At 34.1% G+C, this 19,282-nt stretch overlaps 1 protein-coding gene across 1 annotated transcript in view; it reads right to left on the bottom strand.

Moving 5' to 3' along the window:
* CFAP47 (cilia and flagella associated protein 47) overlaps window positions 1–19,282 on the bottom strand; it is a 227,488-nt gene that overhangs the window by 144,984 nt on the left and 63,222 nt on the right. The window contains exons 33-39 of the mRNA XM_015884388.3: window positions 14,612–14,807; window positions 8,840–8,937; window positions 8,444–8,560; window positions 5,104–5,238; window positions 4,483–4,595; window positions 1,484–1,634; window positions 536–624 (exon numbers count right to left, since the gene is read on the bottom strand). Of these exons, the coding sequence (XP_015739874.2) occupies window positions 536–624; window positions 1,484–1,634; window positions 4,483–4,595; window positions 5,104–5,238; window positions 8,444–8,560; window positions 8,840–8,937; window positions 14,612–14,807 (899 nt within the window). The remainder of the gene's footprint in view (window positions 1–535; window positions 625–1,483; window positions 1,635–4,482; window positions 4,596–5,103; window positions 5,239–8,443; window positions 8,561–8,839; window positions 8,938–14,611; window positions 14,808–19,282) is intronic.

Below are 19,282 nucleotides of genomic sequence, written 5' to 3'. Positions count from 1 at the left end.
AGATCACATAAACTTAGATTCTTAAAGAGGCACAGCATTCTACTCCTGCTGTATTAATAAACCTTAATTCTGTAGTTGTTACATCTATGATGAATGCAAATGAAGAATTAGATTAACTGATAGAGATGCAAGCCTCAAGGCAAAAGTATGTTCTTTCGTTTGCATGCTTAATAATTTAAACAGCAGGATAAAGAACATTGGGGGAAAACAACCAACTATTAATTAACATGGCTTGCTTCTCTATAGAATTCTGTTGGATCTCAGCCAAACACACAAATACAAGCAAAGTTCATGAACTCCATTTGATTAAAGTTCTAACTTTATTGCTTATACTAAAATGGATTACAATTAAGGCTTATTCATCTTCTTTATTCATCACAATAGCTTCCACTTCACAGTGCTTGTAACAATTCTGGTAATGTAAATCCCTATAATTTAACCTAAAGGTTTTACATTTTTAAACAGAAATGAAAAATATGGAAGGGTTGATAAAACAGCATGAACATCATAGACTTGTCCTTATAGCACTGTCTACCTGAATATGCCATCATCTCTGAAGGGATTAGTAACATTTAGGACAACTTTCTTCAACTCATAGCATGGAGATTTGCATTTTAATGTTTCCTGTAAGAGAATAAAAATTTATATAAACGTGAAAAAAATGCAAAATGACATCCATTGGAAATACTACCAGGAGAATATTAAGAATTTAACCACTGATGACACAAATTAAACACTTTGTCACCAGTAAAGTTAAAGTTTATTTCTTTTTAAACATGTTAAATTTCCTCACCTTTTAAATACTCTTCAAAATGACAGCAGAGGAACAAGACCAAGCTACCCTCTTTTCATGTTTTCTTCATTTATTCATGCCCCAACCATTCTCTCTACCATCAGTGTCTATTGCTATGGTATAAAAGGTGTCATGTAAGGAATTTAACAAAGGAGACTCCTGTAAACTCCATCTATTTCAGAAAAGGATTTATCCGGATCTGCTAGAAGAACGTTTGATAACAAATGCTGAAAACTATGAGTATCCTTGCTCTGTTTTTAGGATGTATCTTAAAGACTATCAAAACCAAAAAGCTCAAATAAATTTGGAAATATCTAACACAAGTTTGCTATCCATTTACGTCTGACAAGTGAAATCACTAGGCTAAAGAGACATTTAACCACATTTGCAATAACATTTCCAAAAGCATTCACATGCTGAAGGAGATCCAGATGTATTTTCAGAGCGATCTGTGAAAAATTTTTAATTTATTCAGGATCTCTGTGAAATTTACATCTTTACATATCTCCAGTATTCCTCTAGGTCTTTCTCTGCATATACATAACCTAAAATTGGAAAGTTGAGAATTAACAGATCAAAGGTTAATGCTGATGGTTAATCACATTTTGAATCTTACCTCAGATCAATTTTGACTGGTACAACATACACTTGAATAATATTTTTTGTGACAAATTTTGCACATAGACTTACGGCAGGTTTAATATGCTTGACTTCAGATTTCAGGGAGAATGCAAGTGTGGCACCACGTATTCCACTCATTCTCTTTGACATCAGTAGCAACACCGCTTCAGCAGGGTGCAGAAAACGACTAGTGAATTCCACAGTTATCGTTGTTTGTTTCCTAGGCAAAATAACAAAAATAATTCTTTGAATAATTAGGCATAAAACTGTAACTCAATAATTACTCTGAAATATCATTTCAGGAGCATATTTTAGAGTCTTTAAAAGGGAAGGTGGCACTTGTTTCTTCAGAAACACTTCACTGTAGTTCAGCCTCCTATCTAAGAGCACTTTAAGCATTCTTAAAAAAGAACTATATAGATAAAAAAGAATGATATAAGTCCTTATTGCTTTTTACATCTACAGTACGTAACTTCATTTTTCTTCCAACACACAATCTGAAAAAGTTCTCTCATATCATATTATTGCCCAATGCTTAAAACTTATTTACTTTATGCTCTCCTCTTTGAATATAATTTTATATGTTAAGCAGCTAAACATCCTGCTGTGTATATTGTGAAGCAGATCTAAAGTTTTTTAATAAAATCCCCAAGTCTGAAATAATTGATTAAAAGAACCTTCAAAATAGTTAGCAAAGCTGAATAGCAAAGAGGTGGAAAAAAAACCCAAGTACTCCCATGTAAACAACAGATCAAGTTTCTGATATGAAAAAAGTAAGAATAACATGATTTGCATTTGTCCTGCAATTAAGCAAGCCCACAACAAAAGCTCAGTACCTGAAGCTCGCACTTTGCAGCACTCAAAATCACTCAATAGTACCAAGATTAACATTTTAAGATGGCATTTCTAAAAGCAAGAATACAGTGAGTTATAAAAGTATTCTGCCTTTCTACATAAATGCTCAGAGCATAGAGAGCTTCTTCCAAACAGAAAAACAGGGAAAGTTTTACAATTGCTAGTAGAAAACCACAAAATACATAGTGAAATGTCTCCTGACTGCTGTAACTTTCATTGTAGTGCCAAAACTATTCTATATAGTTCAAAAAAAATTTAAATAATAAACCATATGAAAAAGATGATAGAAAGTCAATAACCTACAAAAAAAATAAAATAAAAACATTTTAAAAATAAAAAAAATTTAAAAATATCCTGCAATTTTGTAAACTATACAAGCTGATAATATTCAAATAATTCTTCAGAGGTTCTAATTATATATATACAAGTGTGTATATATAGGAAAAAGTTGTATTTATAATGTGCAGACTTATTTGTTGTTTTCCTGGAAGAGATAAAAAATACTTCTGTCAAAACAAAACCTCTCTCTACCCCACATCAGCCTTCCCTATTAAATGATTAATAGCATATGTGTAGCCTGGGGAAAAAGAAAAAGAAAGGAAGAAAGGAAGAAAAGAAAGGGAAAGAGCGAGACAGGGAAAGAGCGAAAGAAAGAAAGAAAGAGCGAAAGAAAGAAAGAAAGAAAGAAAGAGCGAAAGAAAGAAAGAAAGAGCGAAAGAAAGAAAGAAAGAAAGAGCGAAAGAAAGAAAGAAAGAAAGAGCGAAAGAAAGAAAGAAAGAAAGAGCGAAAGAAAGAAAGAAAGAGCGAAAGAAAGAAAGAAAGAAAGAGCGAAAGAAAGAAAGAAAGAAAGAGCGAAAGAAAGAAAGAAAGAAAGAGCGAAAGAAAGAAAGAAAGAAAGAAAGAGCGAAAGAAAGAAAGAAAGAGCGAAAGAAAGAGCGAAAGAAAGAAAGAAAGAGCGAAAGAAAGAGCGAAAGAAAGAGCGAAAGAAAGAGCGAAAGAAAGAGCGAAAGAAAGAGCGAAAGAAAGAGCGAAAGAAAGAAAGAGCGAAAGAAAGAAAGAAAGAAAGAGCGAAAGAAAGAAAGAAAGAAAGAGCGAAAGAAAGAAAGAAAGAAAGAAAGAAAGAAAGAAAGAAAGAAAGAAAGAAAGAAAGAAAGAAAGAAAGAAAGAAAGAAAGAAAGAAAGAAAGAAAGAAAGAAAGAAAGAAAGAAAGAAAGAAAGAAAGAAAGAAAGAAAGAAAGAAAGAAAGAAAGAAAGAAAGAAAGAAAGAAAGAAAGAAAGAAAGAAAGGAAGAAAGAAAGGAAGAAAGAAAGGAAGAAAGAAAGAAAGAAAGAAAGAAAAGACAGAATTGCAGAAAAATTCTGTGCCATATATTGGACTTCTGCCAAATGGAAATACTAAAGCATATGCAAACTACTGGTGGTGTGTGAAATACACCTATTATGTACTGTGAGTACACAATTACAGATAAGTGGTGAGGCAAAGGACTTCTAACAGTGATCAGCATGTGATGTGTTTATTGGCATCATGTTAATTTACATTTATTTCACAATTGTAGTAAGAACAGCTGTTTTTTCAAGTGAACTCAATTCATACATCCTCTCAAGTAAGTCAAACAATTACAGTGAGGGCATAAGTGCTATAATTTGATGGCAGTGGTGACATAATTTGTCCCTGAAATACTACTGCTATCAAGGAAACCTTCCAGGAAGTCTTCTAACTCTGTCATATGATGAACACTGAAGAAAATAAAATTCTTACTGAAAACTGGCTTGGGATCTGAGAACTAGATGGTGATGAACGCAAAAGTAATATCTTAAAAATATTTTGAGGAATATCAGGAGAATCACAGATGTTTAAGCCTTCAACATCCAAGGTGACAGAAGAAGGGGAAATGGCCTCAAGTTGCACCAGGGTAAGTTTAGGTTAGATATTAGGAGAAACTTCTTTACAGAAAGGGTGGTTAAGCACTGGAATTGGCTCCCCAGGGTGGTGGTTGAGTCACCATCCCTGGATGATGGACACACAACCGTTTGGATGTGGTGCTCAGGGACACAATTTAGCAGAGGGTTGTTAGGGTAATATGGTTGGGCTGTGGTTGGACTTAATGATCTTCAGGATCTTTTCCAACCCGAGCAATCCTATGATTCTATGGTCCTATAAATCCCATTTGTTGATTCCCCTGGCTGTTCTAGTACTAAAAACTCATTACTTACTTAGGAGCAATGATTATAGTGTTTCCTTCAGGCAATGAGAAATCATCAGCATCTCTTCCTACAAGAGTAGCATTGTATGTCAAAGTTTTAACGCTTGGGTTTTTCAAACGAACCTATCACAAGAATAACAACAAAATCATCATATTTTTATTCAATTTTTAAAACATAAAAACCAATTCTGGATCTAACTTCCAAAATATGAATGAAGGATATCACAAAGTAGGACAGTACTTCAAACTACTAGGCAGATCACTTTTCCCCCCAGTGACTGCGGACATCCCAACAACTATTAAACCTTGATTTTACTGAGTTCTCTTTTTGCAGTGTACACTGCATGCCAATGCCAGCTGTTAATCTCTGATTCTTTTCTATCTTTATCTCAGAAAAGATTCTTAAATTTGTTGATTTTTTCTGTGCTCATAAGCATAGAGTTAATACAGCAACAAGAAGTCATGATCCCAAACTTGAAGAGGAAAAAAAAAGACAGTGCTTTCCTCTTCTACATTTAGTAGCGAAATAACATGAAACTCATTTCTTTGTTGCAGTATGTACATAATATAACAATATACAGCATGTTATAACTTGATGCTTCTATAAATCTAAATTCAGTGTTATCAGTACCTGTTTAACAATAGTTGCATGGAGAGCACCTGTAAATTCTATAGTCTTCTTAGGTAAGAAGTAAGGAAGGTTTTCATATAGGTAGACACACAGCATAAGCATCATGATTGGGTTTGGATCACAAATATCAGTGGCCTAATATTGAAAACATAAAAGAATTAACAACCACATATTAAGTTAAAATTTGCCTGACATTTTATAGAGATACAAAGATGCAGAATAAAAAATGTAAGATAACTTCTTACCATAGAAACATTTGCAACCTATGCATAACAGACTTAGGGTCAAAGCTGAAATGAATAACAATCTTGTCAGTGTACAAAAATACTATTTCTTGAAGGACACTGACATGCACTAGTAGGAAACCTATGCTAAGAATTAAACCTGCCTTTTTTCCTCACACTTCAGCAAAAACCTGTTTATTTTATTATTAAGTGAAGCATAATAGAAAAAGCAAGTAAAACCCATTAACTGAAGAATGTATTTTTATCTTTAAAAAAAGATTTTTAAGTCTTTCAGTTTGCTATGTAAAATGGCATCCCAAATACTGCTAAGTTCAGTTTTGCAACTCTATATGAACACAATCCAACTAACAAGGGAACACAAGCATACAGTTATTTTTACTGCAGATGCCAAATTTCTGTATGCAGGATTACTGGATCTTAAATATTTGATTTAGAAAAATGAATTTAAATGGAAACTGTAGAACATGTCAAAACCTTAGTCCTTAGTGTCTTTAGTGTCTGTCAAGAGAAACAGAAACTCTTCTACTATCACATGAACTTTTCATTAAGTCTGATCAAATAAAGAAAATGGAAATGACTTCCCACAAAAAATACAGTCAGAAAACATCTAGCCACTGATTCATACAGATTCCTGAATCAAGCTTATTAAATTAACTATTTTCAAATTTCTTACACAGAATCTTAGAATGTTATAATAAAGTTGCCCATCAGCTTTTACAATTCTGGTTAAATTCTCTCCTAAATTAAATATCATGTCCTAAGGAAAATGCATACACTTGGGAACAGATTTAAGCATCAAACTACTGCATTAGCATGTAAACCCTTTAAAGGTGCTCTTTTTCACTTGAGACACTTTATTTGAATTCGTTACATAACTGAGGCTGATTTTATAAAGTAATGCTTTCATAAAGGCTCTATGCATTCCCACAAGCAGTGGTTTATAAAGGCTTGTAACATAGGTTGAAAGCCAGCAAGAAGATAAATATGAAGCAGTCATACTAGAATAAGGGCAAATCTAACTGAAATCTGTCAGATGAGAGTAGTTGGGGTACTATGGAGAAGATAAACAACAAATCAAGAATTTAAAAGAAAAAAACACCTGTTAATTTTTTGCAATTTCTGAAACTTACCCTCAGCTCAATGGGAAGAACCATACCTATGTGAATTGCCAGCAGAAACCTTGAAATCAAACTAAATATATTCCATTCTCATTCTCAGAAATTTTGGATAACTACTGCTACTCTGCACCATAAATAGTAAGGGAGAGAGTTTAGAAAAAGAAAATAATATTATTAGCCACACAGGCTGGAAAATGAAGAATACTTTTTTGACAGTTCTGGACTATTTTTAGAAAGTAGGAAAGATATATAGACATTCCCACTATCACCATAACTCTCTGCGCTGGCGTTGGTTTATTTTCTCGTATTTATTGAAAGTTTTATATTATAGTCCAGTATTTCTAAGAACCAGCCAACTCAACTCTCTAATTACTAAAAGCTCCAGAAGCAATAAAAGAGTATGTGAAGAAGTAAATATCTCTTCCACAAGACAGAACAAGAATGAATCTATCTTGAAGTTCTGCAGAAAGGCTCTTGTTCTTCGAGTTAATTCCTCTCATAGGTATGCCAAAAAAAAAAAAAAAAAAAAAAAAAGCTTTATTCTTCAGTGTCAGAACACAAAAGCATCTGTAATGACACTGAAGAGGAATTCACACAATCTGAACACTTATGGATCCCCTAGGAACATCCCACTAATCTGCCTCTGCCAACAGAGGTATTGTTGGTGTAAAAGGTATAAGAATTTGTGCAAATATAACATGATCTTTCCATTGACATAATTTTCCAGATGCTGGAAATTAGTGGTTTAACAATTTTTTTATTATTTTTAGAGTCACTGGTCTAAATTCTTCTCTATTTCATTCTTTATGCAGAGAAATGAGATCAGTTTTCAGCAAGAGTTAATTAACTCTTTTTAATTAGAAATTGCTTATTGACTCTTCCTCCTCTTTTAACATTATTAAAATGTAAAATTAGCTGACATTTATTGCCTAAAAATAGGACCATACCAAAGGAACTGAGATGTGATTTCTAAGACAGAAGCTCTAAGAAAGCAAATGGATCCATCAATCCAAGCACAAGCACAAATAGCTTTGCTTTCTAACTTTTACTTGGTGACTGATGAACCAGTATCTGACAACACATTGCTAGCTACAAAAAGCTGCATTTATGACATATTGATTCTGTGAGGAAAAAGGGTATAAAGGGCAAAAATTTGAAATTCCAGTGGACACACCTTCCAACAGGACATTAAAAACACTGATTAGCTTAAAGCAAACACCTGAAGAAAAGGTTTTACATGAAGTAAGAAGCTATGTGCAGCCTAGTGGCTCATAACATAGGCCAAAAAAGTACCGCTTAGGTCATCTTTTCCAATAGTGGCTACAAGCTGATGCTTAAATGCAGACACTTAGAAGGTAAGTACACATATACTTCAGTATTTTCCCAGCCTGAGTATGAGACTAGCTGAACCACACAAGTCTTCTGTTTACTTAGAAATCCTCAATGGATTTCTCTTTCAAGCACATATATAGTCTCCCTTAGAATCTGTGTGAAAACTGTAAAGTCAGCTTAAGAGACCACTGTCCTACTTCTGTTCAGAATACATGAGAAAGAAGCAGGAAGACGGTATATAAGCTACATTTTCTTAATGGATGCATTGCAAATAAGTGCAGTAATTCCAAGCATTTGAAATAATGTTCACATCCATCAGCCTACTGCATTCTTGCCCTGTATAACAAACAATTCTTTGGTTTTTCAGAGATTCTAGAGAACACTAAGGAGTATAAATAGAGCTCACTAGTTTTGCTAGCTGTATCCCACTAGCTGTATAGATACAGTTTTACAAATTAAGAAATTATGAAAATTACTTGTAATTAAATATATTTATATTAAGAAAAATTTTGGTTTCCATCATACAATAGCACATGAAATAAAACTGATTCAGTAAAATCTCATCTCAATCTGATATACATTGTCATCATAAAAGTAAAAAATAATAAAAAAGTACATATGTACTGTTAATATGAAAACATTTACCTTTATGTCTATAGTCAGGCTGAGCACATGCATAGCATCCACAAGTATTAAACAGTTGTGCATAAACTGTGCAGGATTCCTTGGATAAGTATACATCCTTACAAAGTGAGAAGCAATCTAGGGAAGACAGAATTCAAACTTTTCACATTCTACAGAGCAGAATCACAATGTTTGCATTTTCAGACTTTCATAAATCCATAAGATCTAAATTTTAAACTAAAATTATCAATGGAGATTATACCTAGAGAAGAGAAAAAGAAATACTGAAACAGTGACTCTATACTCACTAAATGGTGTTTTCTTCTTTAAAAACCATAGAAGCCAACAGTTCCAAAGGAACTTATATTAATATTGAGCTCTCAATAAAACTTGCATGATATTAGGAAGAGTTCTTACCAAGAATGGACAGTAAGCTGCCACCTGTGCTGCCAATACCAGACCATCTAGAAGATCCTGGTCAAAATTTACTATCCATCTCCTCAGTGGTACTTTACCTAGTTTAAAAACAGAGCAGATTGAATTAGATCTCTTCTAATCTCTCTTCAGAGATGACTAATTTTATTCTGGGAAGATGACTTTCTGAAACAACTGAATAGAGGAAATAACAGAAAAATGAAACCTGCCTCATTCAGATGTAGAAGTTTCAAGGCATAGATCTCCTCCAGAGCCATTAAACATTGCTCACACACTCTACTGCTGATTTTAAAATATTCATCACAACTTGAGGGAAAGCAGATACCATTAACTTAGCTGTAAATGTAGGTACCTAAGCATGTAAATTATTTCTATTTTTACAGATATATAGATTTATAGATATAAGGTTCACACACACTGTTACCAACAAATTTTACAGGAATCATTTTCAGTTGCAGCATTTAAGTAAGAAGGAAAAGAATATTATTTTTCTTCAAGGTCATATTAAATGGTTTTTCACTTAAAGAACTCAACATCAATCATAGCCAATAGCTTGACCATCAGCATAGGTCACTACTTCTGTGTTTGGGTTTTCAGGGCTTACATTTCACAAAGTTACAATTTTTTAAAATTATTTTAATGTATTCATTTAAAATATAATTGATGAAAATAAGTAAATTAAATGAGTTATAAAATGTATAAGTATTTGTATCTGAAGAATTCTATACAATATAATATAATACAATATAATTATTTATATTTATATTTATAATTCTTTATATTTATTTCTTTATTTCTTTATATTATTGTATAATATTATACAATATAATTCTTACATTTATCACAGAATTTAAACAGTGCACTTTTGTTTAACAATAACAAACCATAGGTAGAATCAGTTGAAATTCTCTTTTCAAAACTCAATTTCAAAAAACTCTTCAAGAAATGAAATATGAAATGATCTCTGAAAAAGGTTGCCTTTACCTAGTTTTGTTTCATATCAAGTGCAAAACTGCCTCTAGTGGCAGGGAAGAAGAAGCTAGAGATGATGCTGTTAATGACAGATCACAATATGTCACATTTAATCCCAAGTAGTACGATTAAAGGAAACTTGCAAATAAGTAGCTATTGTTAACTATAGGTGGCTATAAAACACTTCATTTATACCAATTAGTTATAAGTTTATAAAATTGTTCTACAGGTGCAGTATATGCTCTGCCCAAAGCTAAAGAGAGAAACTAGCCAAGATTCAAAAGAACCAAAATAACCATAGTACAAATCATTAGATTTAATGATCACTACTACTCCACTCTACTCCAATTTGTACCCATGCTTTCAATGACCACCACCGAGAAGAATCTGATTCCATGTTCTTTATTCCCCCAATGAGGTATCTATTGCTCAAAGATTATTCCTGAGCCTCCACTTCTCCAGGCTGCATGCTCTCAGCTCTCTCAGCCTCTTTCCGTTTCTCACATTCTTCAGTCCCTTCTTTGTTCTTCAGCCCTTCTCTGTACTCACTCTAGCATATCCATATGTTTCACATGTAGTGGATCCCAGACTGAGCTCAGCACTCCAGATAGGACTCTCCAGGGCAGAATACAGAAGAAGAATTATCTCCCTTGACCAGCTGGTGATGCTCTTCATAAAGCAGCCCAGGTAACTCGTGTTCTTTCATTGGCCAACCCATTGATGGCTCATGACTAACAGTGCCCTTCAGGACACACAACTTCCTCTGCAAACCTGTATTTTAGCTAGTTGGTCCCCAGTCTGTGCTTCTATGCTGTTAATTTCTCTCCAAGTGAGAGAGACATGACATTTCTCTTCTGTTCAACTTCATGCAGCTCATGTTGGCTTATTTCTGCAGTCCAGCTGTCAAGATCCAGCTAAGTGGCAGTACCTACCAAATACATAGAAATTTTTGAGGGTGCACTACTGTACCATCACCAAAATCATTAACGAAGATGATAAACAGTACCGGTCACAGTATTGCCCACTGGGTTACATAACCAATGACCAGCTCCACTTTGCACTACTGACCATAGCCCACTAAGACTGGCAGGTCAGTCTAATGTCAGTTTCCCTTTCACTGACCTTTAATTTAGGTTATACTTCATCAGCCTGCAGAATACTTTGACAAACTCAAGATAAATGTCTACTGCTCTCCAGTCATCCACCAAACTAACCAAGTCATTGTGGAATGCAAGCACATTGGTCAAGCATGATTTCTCTTTTGTAAATATATGTTGACCAGTCAATTTCTTGTCCTCCTTATGTCTGGAAACAGTTTCCAATATTATTTGTTCTAACAGTTTTCCAAGAATCAAGATGAGGCTGATTGGCCTGCAGTTTCCCAAATCTTTCTTCCTGCAGATAGGAGTGACATTTTCTTTTTTCCAAACTTCAAGACATTGCCCTAGCTATCATAACCTTTCCAAGATTTTCATGATCTTGACATCAGCCAGGTCCCTCAGCACTTCATGGTGTATCCCATCAGGTCAGATGTTTGTCCAATTTAAGCGCTCTCTCATCTGATCCTCCTTCAACAAAAGTGATTATTCCCAGCTCCAGACTTTCCCAGAGTCTGGGACTGCTTATCAGCAGTCTTATCAGCAAAGAGCAAGATCCAAGGAGACATTGAGTAACTTGGTCTTTTCTGCATACTTTGTCATCAGGTGATCTGCTCTATTCAGCTGCAAGAATAGTACAGAAGACACCAATTCATACTGAGGCAGTAAAAGCAGAAAAGGTATGAAGGAAGTGAATGCTGAAAAAGAAGATTCAAAGAGATACTGAAGCAGGTCATTTGTGGAGCAGAACAGTATGTGGTCACGCAGTTAAGAACAATTAAAATACTGAGGAGTAAGACTAAGATTATGATCTTTATTATTTGTCTCAATTTTCTAATTTTTTAATTATTGTAACTTTTGTGAGAGAAATGGAACTAGAAGCACAACAACAGTTTCCTAATGTTCATTCACCAAGTGATTTCTGTGTCCTCTAGCAAACAGATACAAAACTCACGAACAATACAACAGAATATTGACCTAGCAGGGCAGAATATGCAACTTCCCACACATAGAAAACAAATATAATTGATTTCTTCACATTCCAATATTATGCTCCTCTGAAAGCAGAGGAGTATTAATTAATTGAAATTGAAAGACAGAACTGTAAAGCAGATAAACGTCATCTGGCAATAACCACAAATTTCATCTCACCTATGACCTAGACCCTGGGCCTTCACCCAATTCTGCATAGATGAATGCATTTAACCTATTCAGTTATCTGTCCCATTAGCATGATTCAATAGAAGTTATTATCATTTCCTGAGAATCTCAATACTGTAATTAAACTGTTTTTTTAGGGTCCTAATTTTGAGAGCTTCTGAAACTAATTGCAAAAAAAGAAAAAAGAAAAAAAACAAACCTATTTTCTAATTGTTGACAAACATGATATCATTAAAAACAAATATACATATTTTAATATCGGCTAGTAATATCAACTGGATCTGTTTTATGGTTAATATTCACTGTGAGCTAACCTTAAGATAACTCAATTAAAAGTTGAACAGATAATAAGATGCATTTTGATTTTCATACTCACCCCACTGAGTTCTCAGAGACAAGAACAAGCCTAACATCTAAGTAATGTTAAAGAGTACAAGAAAGACAGAGGAGCTGGAGTTGAGGAGGTCACTTCCCTCTCATGATAGTGTTGGTCGACGCTCAGCTAAACATGAGCCAGCAATGTGCTCAGGTAGCCTAGAAGGCAAACGGCATCCTGGCTTGTATCAGAAATAGCACTGAGAGTGGGAGTAAGGGAAGTGATCATCCCTCCATATTCAGCATTGGTGAGGCCACAACTCAAGTACTGCGTTCAATTTTCGGCCCCTCACCACAAGAGAGACCTTGAGGCCCAGGAGCATGTGAAGAAAAGGGCAACAGAGCTAGAGATGGGTCTGGAGAAAACATCTTACGAGGAACAGCTGCAATTGCATAGTCTGGAGAAGAGAAGGCTCAGGGAAACCTCATCACACTCTACAATCACCTGAAAGGAGGTTGTGGCAAGGTGGGCCTCAGCCTCTTCAACCACATAAGCAGCAATAGGATGAGAAGGACCATGGGAGACTCAGGTTGGATGTTAGAAAAAAGTTATTTTCCAAAAGAATGGTGAGGTGCTGGAATGGGCTGCCCTGAGAGATGATTGAGTCACTGTTCCTAGAGGTGTTCAAGAAACATTTAGCTGTTGTACTGAGGCACAGGGTTTAGTGGATAAATTGGTGATAGGTGGGCAGTTGGACTGGATGATCTTGGAGACCTTTTCTAACCTTGGTGACTCTGTGATGGAACTCAAGGAAATGGCATGAAGCTGTGACAGGGGGAGTTCAAGTTGCATATCAGAAAAAGGCTTTTCACCTAGAGGTGGTCAGGCATTGTGGAAGAGGCTTCCCAGGGAAGTGGTCATGGCACTGAGTTTGAAGAAACACCTGGACAACTCTCTCAGTCATATCGGCTGACATTTGGGTGGCCCTTCCTGGAGCCAAGAGCTGGACTCAATGATCTTTATCAGTGTCTTCCAACTTGGACCATGACACTGGTCATTCTCTCTGCAAGTTGCTATCTATACAGATGGACTCAAATAAAACACAACAGTAATTTGCAGTAAAAGGAGCAGACTACTTGTTCCTTTAAGACAGTTTCATCATAACAGGCACTAGAGAAAGAAATAATATATTTCAAATATATTTACTGCACGGTGTTACTTAGCTCACGAATCTGCCCAAGTTAATCATAAAATTCAACCCTAACTATTAGTTGACAGGTAGAAATCTGTTCCTTCTGGATGCATGAAGTACAGACTGATCTTTCATTTTATCCATAGGATTATTCAACAAATTTGAGAATGTTCAGTATAATTTGTTTCTACACAGATAAAATGAGAAACACAATGGAAAATTCAAAATGTAGTTAAGGTAGAGGATACGTTCAAATCAGACTTAGGGAAATGATATGCAAATAGATTACCCATAATTCAAATAGATTAGAAATCACTCATTCAAAATTAATACTGGAAAAAAGCATGAAGTTAGGGTCAAGAAACAGAAGGGAGCAGATTACCAGGAAACAGAAGTAATAATTGCTACGGGATAAACAGTGATCATATCTGTTTTATCAGATTTGAATACTAGAACTGCTGAGGTCAGTCTTACATTGAACAGGTCATTTTGTCTAACCCTACTCAAATCACCGTGAGGAGTCAAACTGATCCCACAAGCAGGAAAAAAATCTGGTCTCCATCACACCCCTCACTAAGTGGCATTAGTAATAAGTCTAAAATTACACTAAAAAAATCTGACAAAACTAGTGCACAAACACACCACTACAAGCACAGATATAAACAACTGAATATGACCATAAACAGGAAAACTAAGTGATTATTGCTAGCATTTCCTTTTTCTGGTCAATAATGGAAAGAGGAAACTGGGAAGACTGACCACGCTTCACCCTTTATGCCTAACTAGAAACTGTACCAGAGCAAGAGGAGATATTTCATGAACAGTGACAATCATTGAACTTGTAACACAGAAACATGAAAAGTGCAATTATGTTTGGATAGGCAGTAATTTGTCCCCAAAAAAATTCTTTCTGTGGTAAGTTATTATGATGCCTTCATTAATAATGATTTTTAAAGTCAACAAACAAGTATGAAAAGTGAGAGAATAGTGGGAAAGAGAAAAAAAATATATATCACCTTTTTGAGCATCTTTCCACACAGTATTTCGATTATTCTCATAATTTTTATTCAACCAAGTGAGGACAATTCGTTCATGTGAAGAATATATATTACTGGATAAAAGTTCTAAGTTTATTCTTGGCATATTCTGCATGTTTTCCGAATTGATCAGATCAGCAGTATTAAATGAAGAAACACGTGGTAAAACAAACACCTGGAATTAGAAAAAGTGTTTTAAGCACAAACTGTACAAAGAACAATTTCAAGTTGAATGATTAAAAAGTAGCATTTCAAACTCAAGAAGTTTACTAGTTCAGTAAATATTTTAGAGATAGCACATGAGCATACATGTATGACAGAACAGATTTGCTGAGGTTATATGGAATTCTTTTACTTCCTTAAACAAAAAACAAATTGAAGTTTTCAAATACTTCCTTGCCAACTTTTTAGAAGTTTTGATGAACCAACTGATGTCAGTGAACCATGCTATATTCCAAGAATATCTGTGTATAGTCTAAGAAAAGAAAAAAAAACTATTAATTACTGAACTACTAAACTGGTCTCCAATACAATCTATAAGAAGCCTTGAAATGATATAGTTCATGGCACAGATAATCCATTAGATCCAGGTTATGTGGACAGTTTCTACTGAATAAAAATTGTTACACCTACAGCAAAATTCTTTACACTCACTGATTATGTCCTGCATGAAGCCATATTAAAAAAATAAGAAATAATATATACTGTACATATTATTTGGTATACAATAAAAATAAACAAGTTAAAATCAACTATACTATACCATACTTCTATTTTATTTTATTTTTTATCTGAATTGGAATAACAGGTCTGACCATCACATCCAGTAACTAAGAGCATCAAGGACCATGGCCATAAATGGGAGCTACACTAATTCCATAAAGAGAAGCCTGTTACCAAATCAGAATGGAAACAGCTTGCACCCCTTTTTAGAACTGTTTATCTTCACATTAGCTGGTAGAAAAAGGCATCCATTTCTGGAGGCAAGGTGATAAAACTTTTTAATCCCTCCATTTGCTGCAGATGGAGAAAAACTCTCATTACATATAGCACAGCTACAGTCACATAACTTTGAAAGTCCCCATACATATACCTGAATTTTTTCCAGATGACATGAAGGATTGTCATCATTGCTCTCAACTTTTTGTGAAGAAAAACTTTTGTGACAAACTGATGTATAAACCACAATTGACTGTTAACATACATGAGACAAAACTACATCATCCAACATTGCTTAATTGCAATTAAAAAAAAAAAAAATGGAGTCACTTTTGAAGCTTTTAAGTTCAGCATAGTCTAGTAACACACAAACATATCTAAACTAACATAATTTTAGATTATTTTGCTAAATATTGTTTTCTCTCTATGATACCTAAATGAGCTGAATATGACTATCTTAAGAGAGAAAGAAATGTAAAAAACTTACATAATTACTTTCAGATAAAAATCTGAACAACAACAACAACAAAAATAAAGCAGATAAATACTATTTTCTGCCTTTCCTAAACTGCACCGTCCTTGCAGGCTAATTTATTGCAATGTTCCTCCATCAGCATCAACGGACATTCTATCAACATGATTAAAACAGGAAGGAATAATAGCAACTGCTTGAAGAGAAAATACAAAACGTATCTGTAAAACATTGTTTTACTTTCTTTTACCAAGAAAGTTCAAATCATTCATAACTCAAGATGCCAGTGTCTACATTCCTTTTTAGATACTGTTGAAGGACCAGGGCATTGGTATATAGTACACCATATAAATATTTTCAGATATAAGTCTAGGAAATATTACTACTTTTAACAATGAAAAGCATCGTAATCAATACATGTTCAATAAATCTAAAGACAGACTATCTTTCTTGAAAAACTGACCTGAACCAAGGTTAAAGTAGTGCTTCTATTGTTGGTCCCAATCCTTCCATTGTGTTTCAAACAGTTAGAATTCAAGCAGCATCTCAGCCCACGCTCATAAAGAAAGCTACAACTATACTTTAATGATTTATGAAGTTCCTCTTTGTTCTGCACAGGTTATACTTTTCGCCCAAACCCAGAATAAACTTGATTTTGCATTTCTACAAGCCAGAGTTATGTATATGTTTATTCCTCTATAAATTCTGTGGCATTAGAAGGTTTCATAACAGGAAAGTAGGCTCGGACATGAAAGCAGTATGAGATGATGTTCTTGTTGATAAGGAATGCTATACTTATTTCCAACATCAAACTGGATAACAGAACATCTCTCATGAATAAATAATTTATTTCAACATTTTCTTAAAATTGCAGCATGCTGTTTCAGGAGAGGATTCTGTTTCATTTTATTTTACTTGATAGCAATCACAAAAATGCTTGTCTCTAGTTTCATTTTACTGAAACTCCTTTTAAGACATGAGACATTCTCATAAATTCAGAGTATTTAAAAACTAGTCCCAGTAAATTTTTTTATATAAAATAATCTTGCTGTCTTGACAGTTCATATCCTGTTTTTCTTTACTGTTCTGATGTTTTATTTCCAAAGTAAGAAAATAAATAAATCCTGTCTGGCAGCAGCCATGGCCACCCTTGTCACAAAATGGGATTGAATAAGATAATATGAAAGAAAAATTAGGACACTGAATTCCAAGTGACTAGACCCAGTGTAAAGTTGTGTTATATTAAGAGTTCTGTTTACTCTTTATTATGTTGAATTGAATACCACCTTAGCCAAACTGCACAAGACTAGCACAAGCAAATCAAGTAAAGCAGATAAGCATAATTCCTAATACATGGGGGGGAGGCAAAAAGAGGAGAAATGTGATAAGGCTGCAAAAAAATGTACTATTACATGATAGAAAGATGAAGGAAGAAGGAATGAGAAACTGAAGCATGTTTCTCATTCATGAAACAGGGAACTAGAATGACAATAAACACACCTTTACAAAAGGCTTAAAAGGCTTTTGGTGCTGGGGAAAATCAGAGTAACAAAGACACACACTTTCAGTAGTCACTCTCAGCTACACTAGCATAAATCAATAGTGATGATTTCTTTTCAGTTATTAAAAAGACTAGAAAGTTTATTAAAACAGACTGTACTTGACTAATGTATATGCACACAAGGAAGAAAATAGTAAAAAGTAAAAAAAAAAATTAAAAAAAAAATTGTAGTGGAAAGTTGAAGCAACAGCAAAGAAGTTCATGCCTCTAAACTACTGCCATCAGAATACCAATATTTAATTACATCAAAGCATTTAGAAGATTAAATGAGTCCACAGATTTAACCAAGCACCTTTTACACAACTACATGTCATTCTTTATGTGCTATCTTCTATTTCAATTTACTTTTTAAGGCTTCCAATGCAAAAAGATTTCCATCAAAAAAAGTGTAACAAAACCCTAACCATATTCAGCACTGAAGTTCCTCCAAAGTCTTTACCCCTTTAATTTTTTCCCTAACCAGATATTTTGGGTAAACCACTATTCTATCCCACAATAAGCAACTGAACTTCCACACATACTGAAACCAAAATCAACCAACCTAAAATCCACTTTTTCCCCTAAGCCAGAAACTCGATAAAGACATTTGCATTGTCTAAAACAGCAATCTAACTGTTGGCTTTTATAAAGAACAGGTAGAGAATCAGACTATAAAAAATATACAAAAAATAAAATAAATAAAAGAAAATAAAAGAAAAGAAAATAAAATGCTTGATTTCATATCCTATAATTTTAGACTTGAAGGAATCAACTAACCATTATTGATTCTGGCAGTTGTTAATTTTCTAGCCATCCTTTGATAATGTTGAGAAAACATTTTGCAAGACTTCATGATATTTAAATAAAGCACAAATTATTTGAATGTGGCATTTAATTAATAAAATAGAAAAAGAAATAATATTGAAGATTAAACAAAATTCCCTTGGATCTAATTTCTGTGATTACAAAAAGTAAATAAAATTAATGATATGACACAAAAACGATCAAATTAAAATTGTGACCGTGAGAAGCACTAGATTGTTTCAAATTTAACTGTCAATAATTCCACCAAAATTGAAGGTAATTTCTCCTTTATTTAGGCATCAACCAAAACAAAAGACAGAGCTGCTTCTATAGCTTACTCTTTTTGACGGTACATACAGAAATGTTTAAAGTATATTTGGCATTATCCCCACTTGAATTAAACCATCTCTCATTACAATTTTTTTAGAGTTCAGTCTCATCAGGGAAGAAAAAAAGCAAACATAATTGTGTACTATTAACTCTGGGGATATGATTTTTGATTCTGTGCTAGTCTGTCGCAGGGCTATGAATAAATCAGCAAAATGCAAAGAAAGCAAACTTGCTCTGATCTTTAATGATTGCATTTTTCCACATGTGACTTTAGGACCATTTGTCTTCATATGTATATGTAACATTTCTTGTCTGTTTTTATGTCAGCTATTTTTCTCATTGTTTCTTTTTAGATCAGTTTGACATTTTTTGCTTCACACAGTTTGTCATTTTTTATGTTTTTTAAGTAAGTCATACCTAAAAAAGTGCTACTTTTCTCACACACTGAAAGAACAGCTGAGGCATCTCTGAAGATTGCTTACTCCAGGCATAGCCAACACAGAGCAACCTCTTGCCCACTGCCATCACAGTGGCAGCTCTTCCCTGCTGAGTAGCCCAGCATAGC

Source organism: Coturnix japonica, chromosome 1 (assembly GCF_054131305.1).
Source record: "Coturnix japonica strain WE chromosome 1, WE-NBRP24, whole genome shotgun sequence".
NCBI classification, from domain to species: Eukaryota; Metazoa; Chordata; class Aves; order Galliformes; family Phasianidae; genus Coturnix; species Coturnix japonica.
Note: the sequence above shows the minus strand (reverse complement) of the source record. Positions and strands in the feature narration are given on the sequence as shown.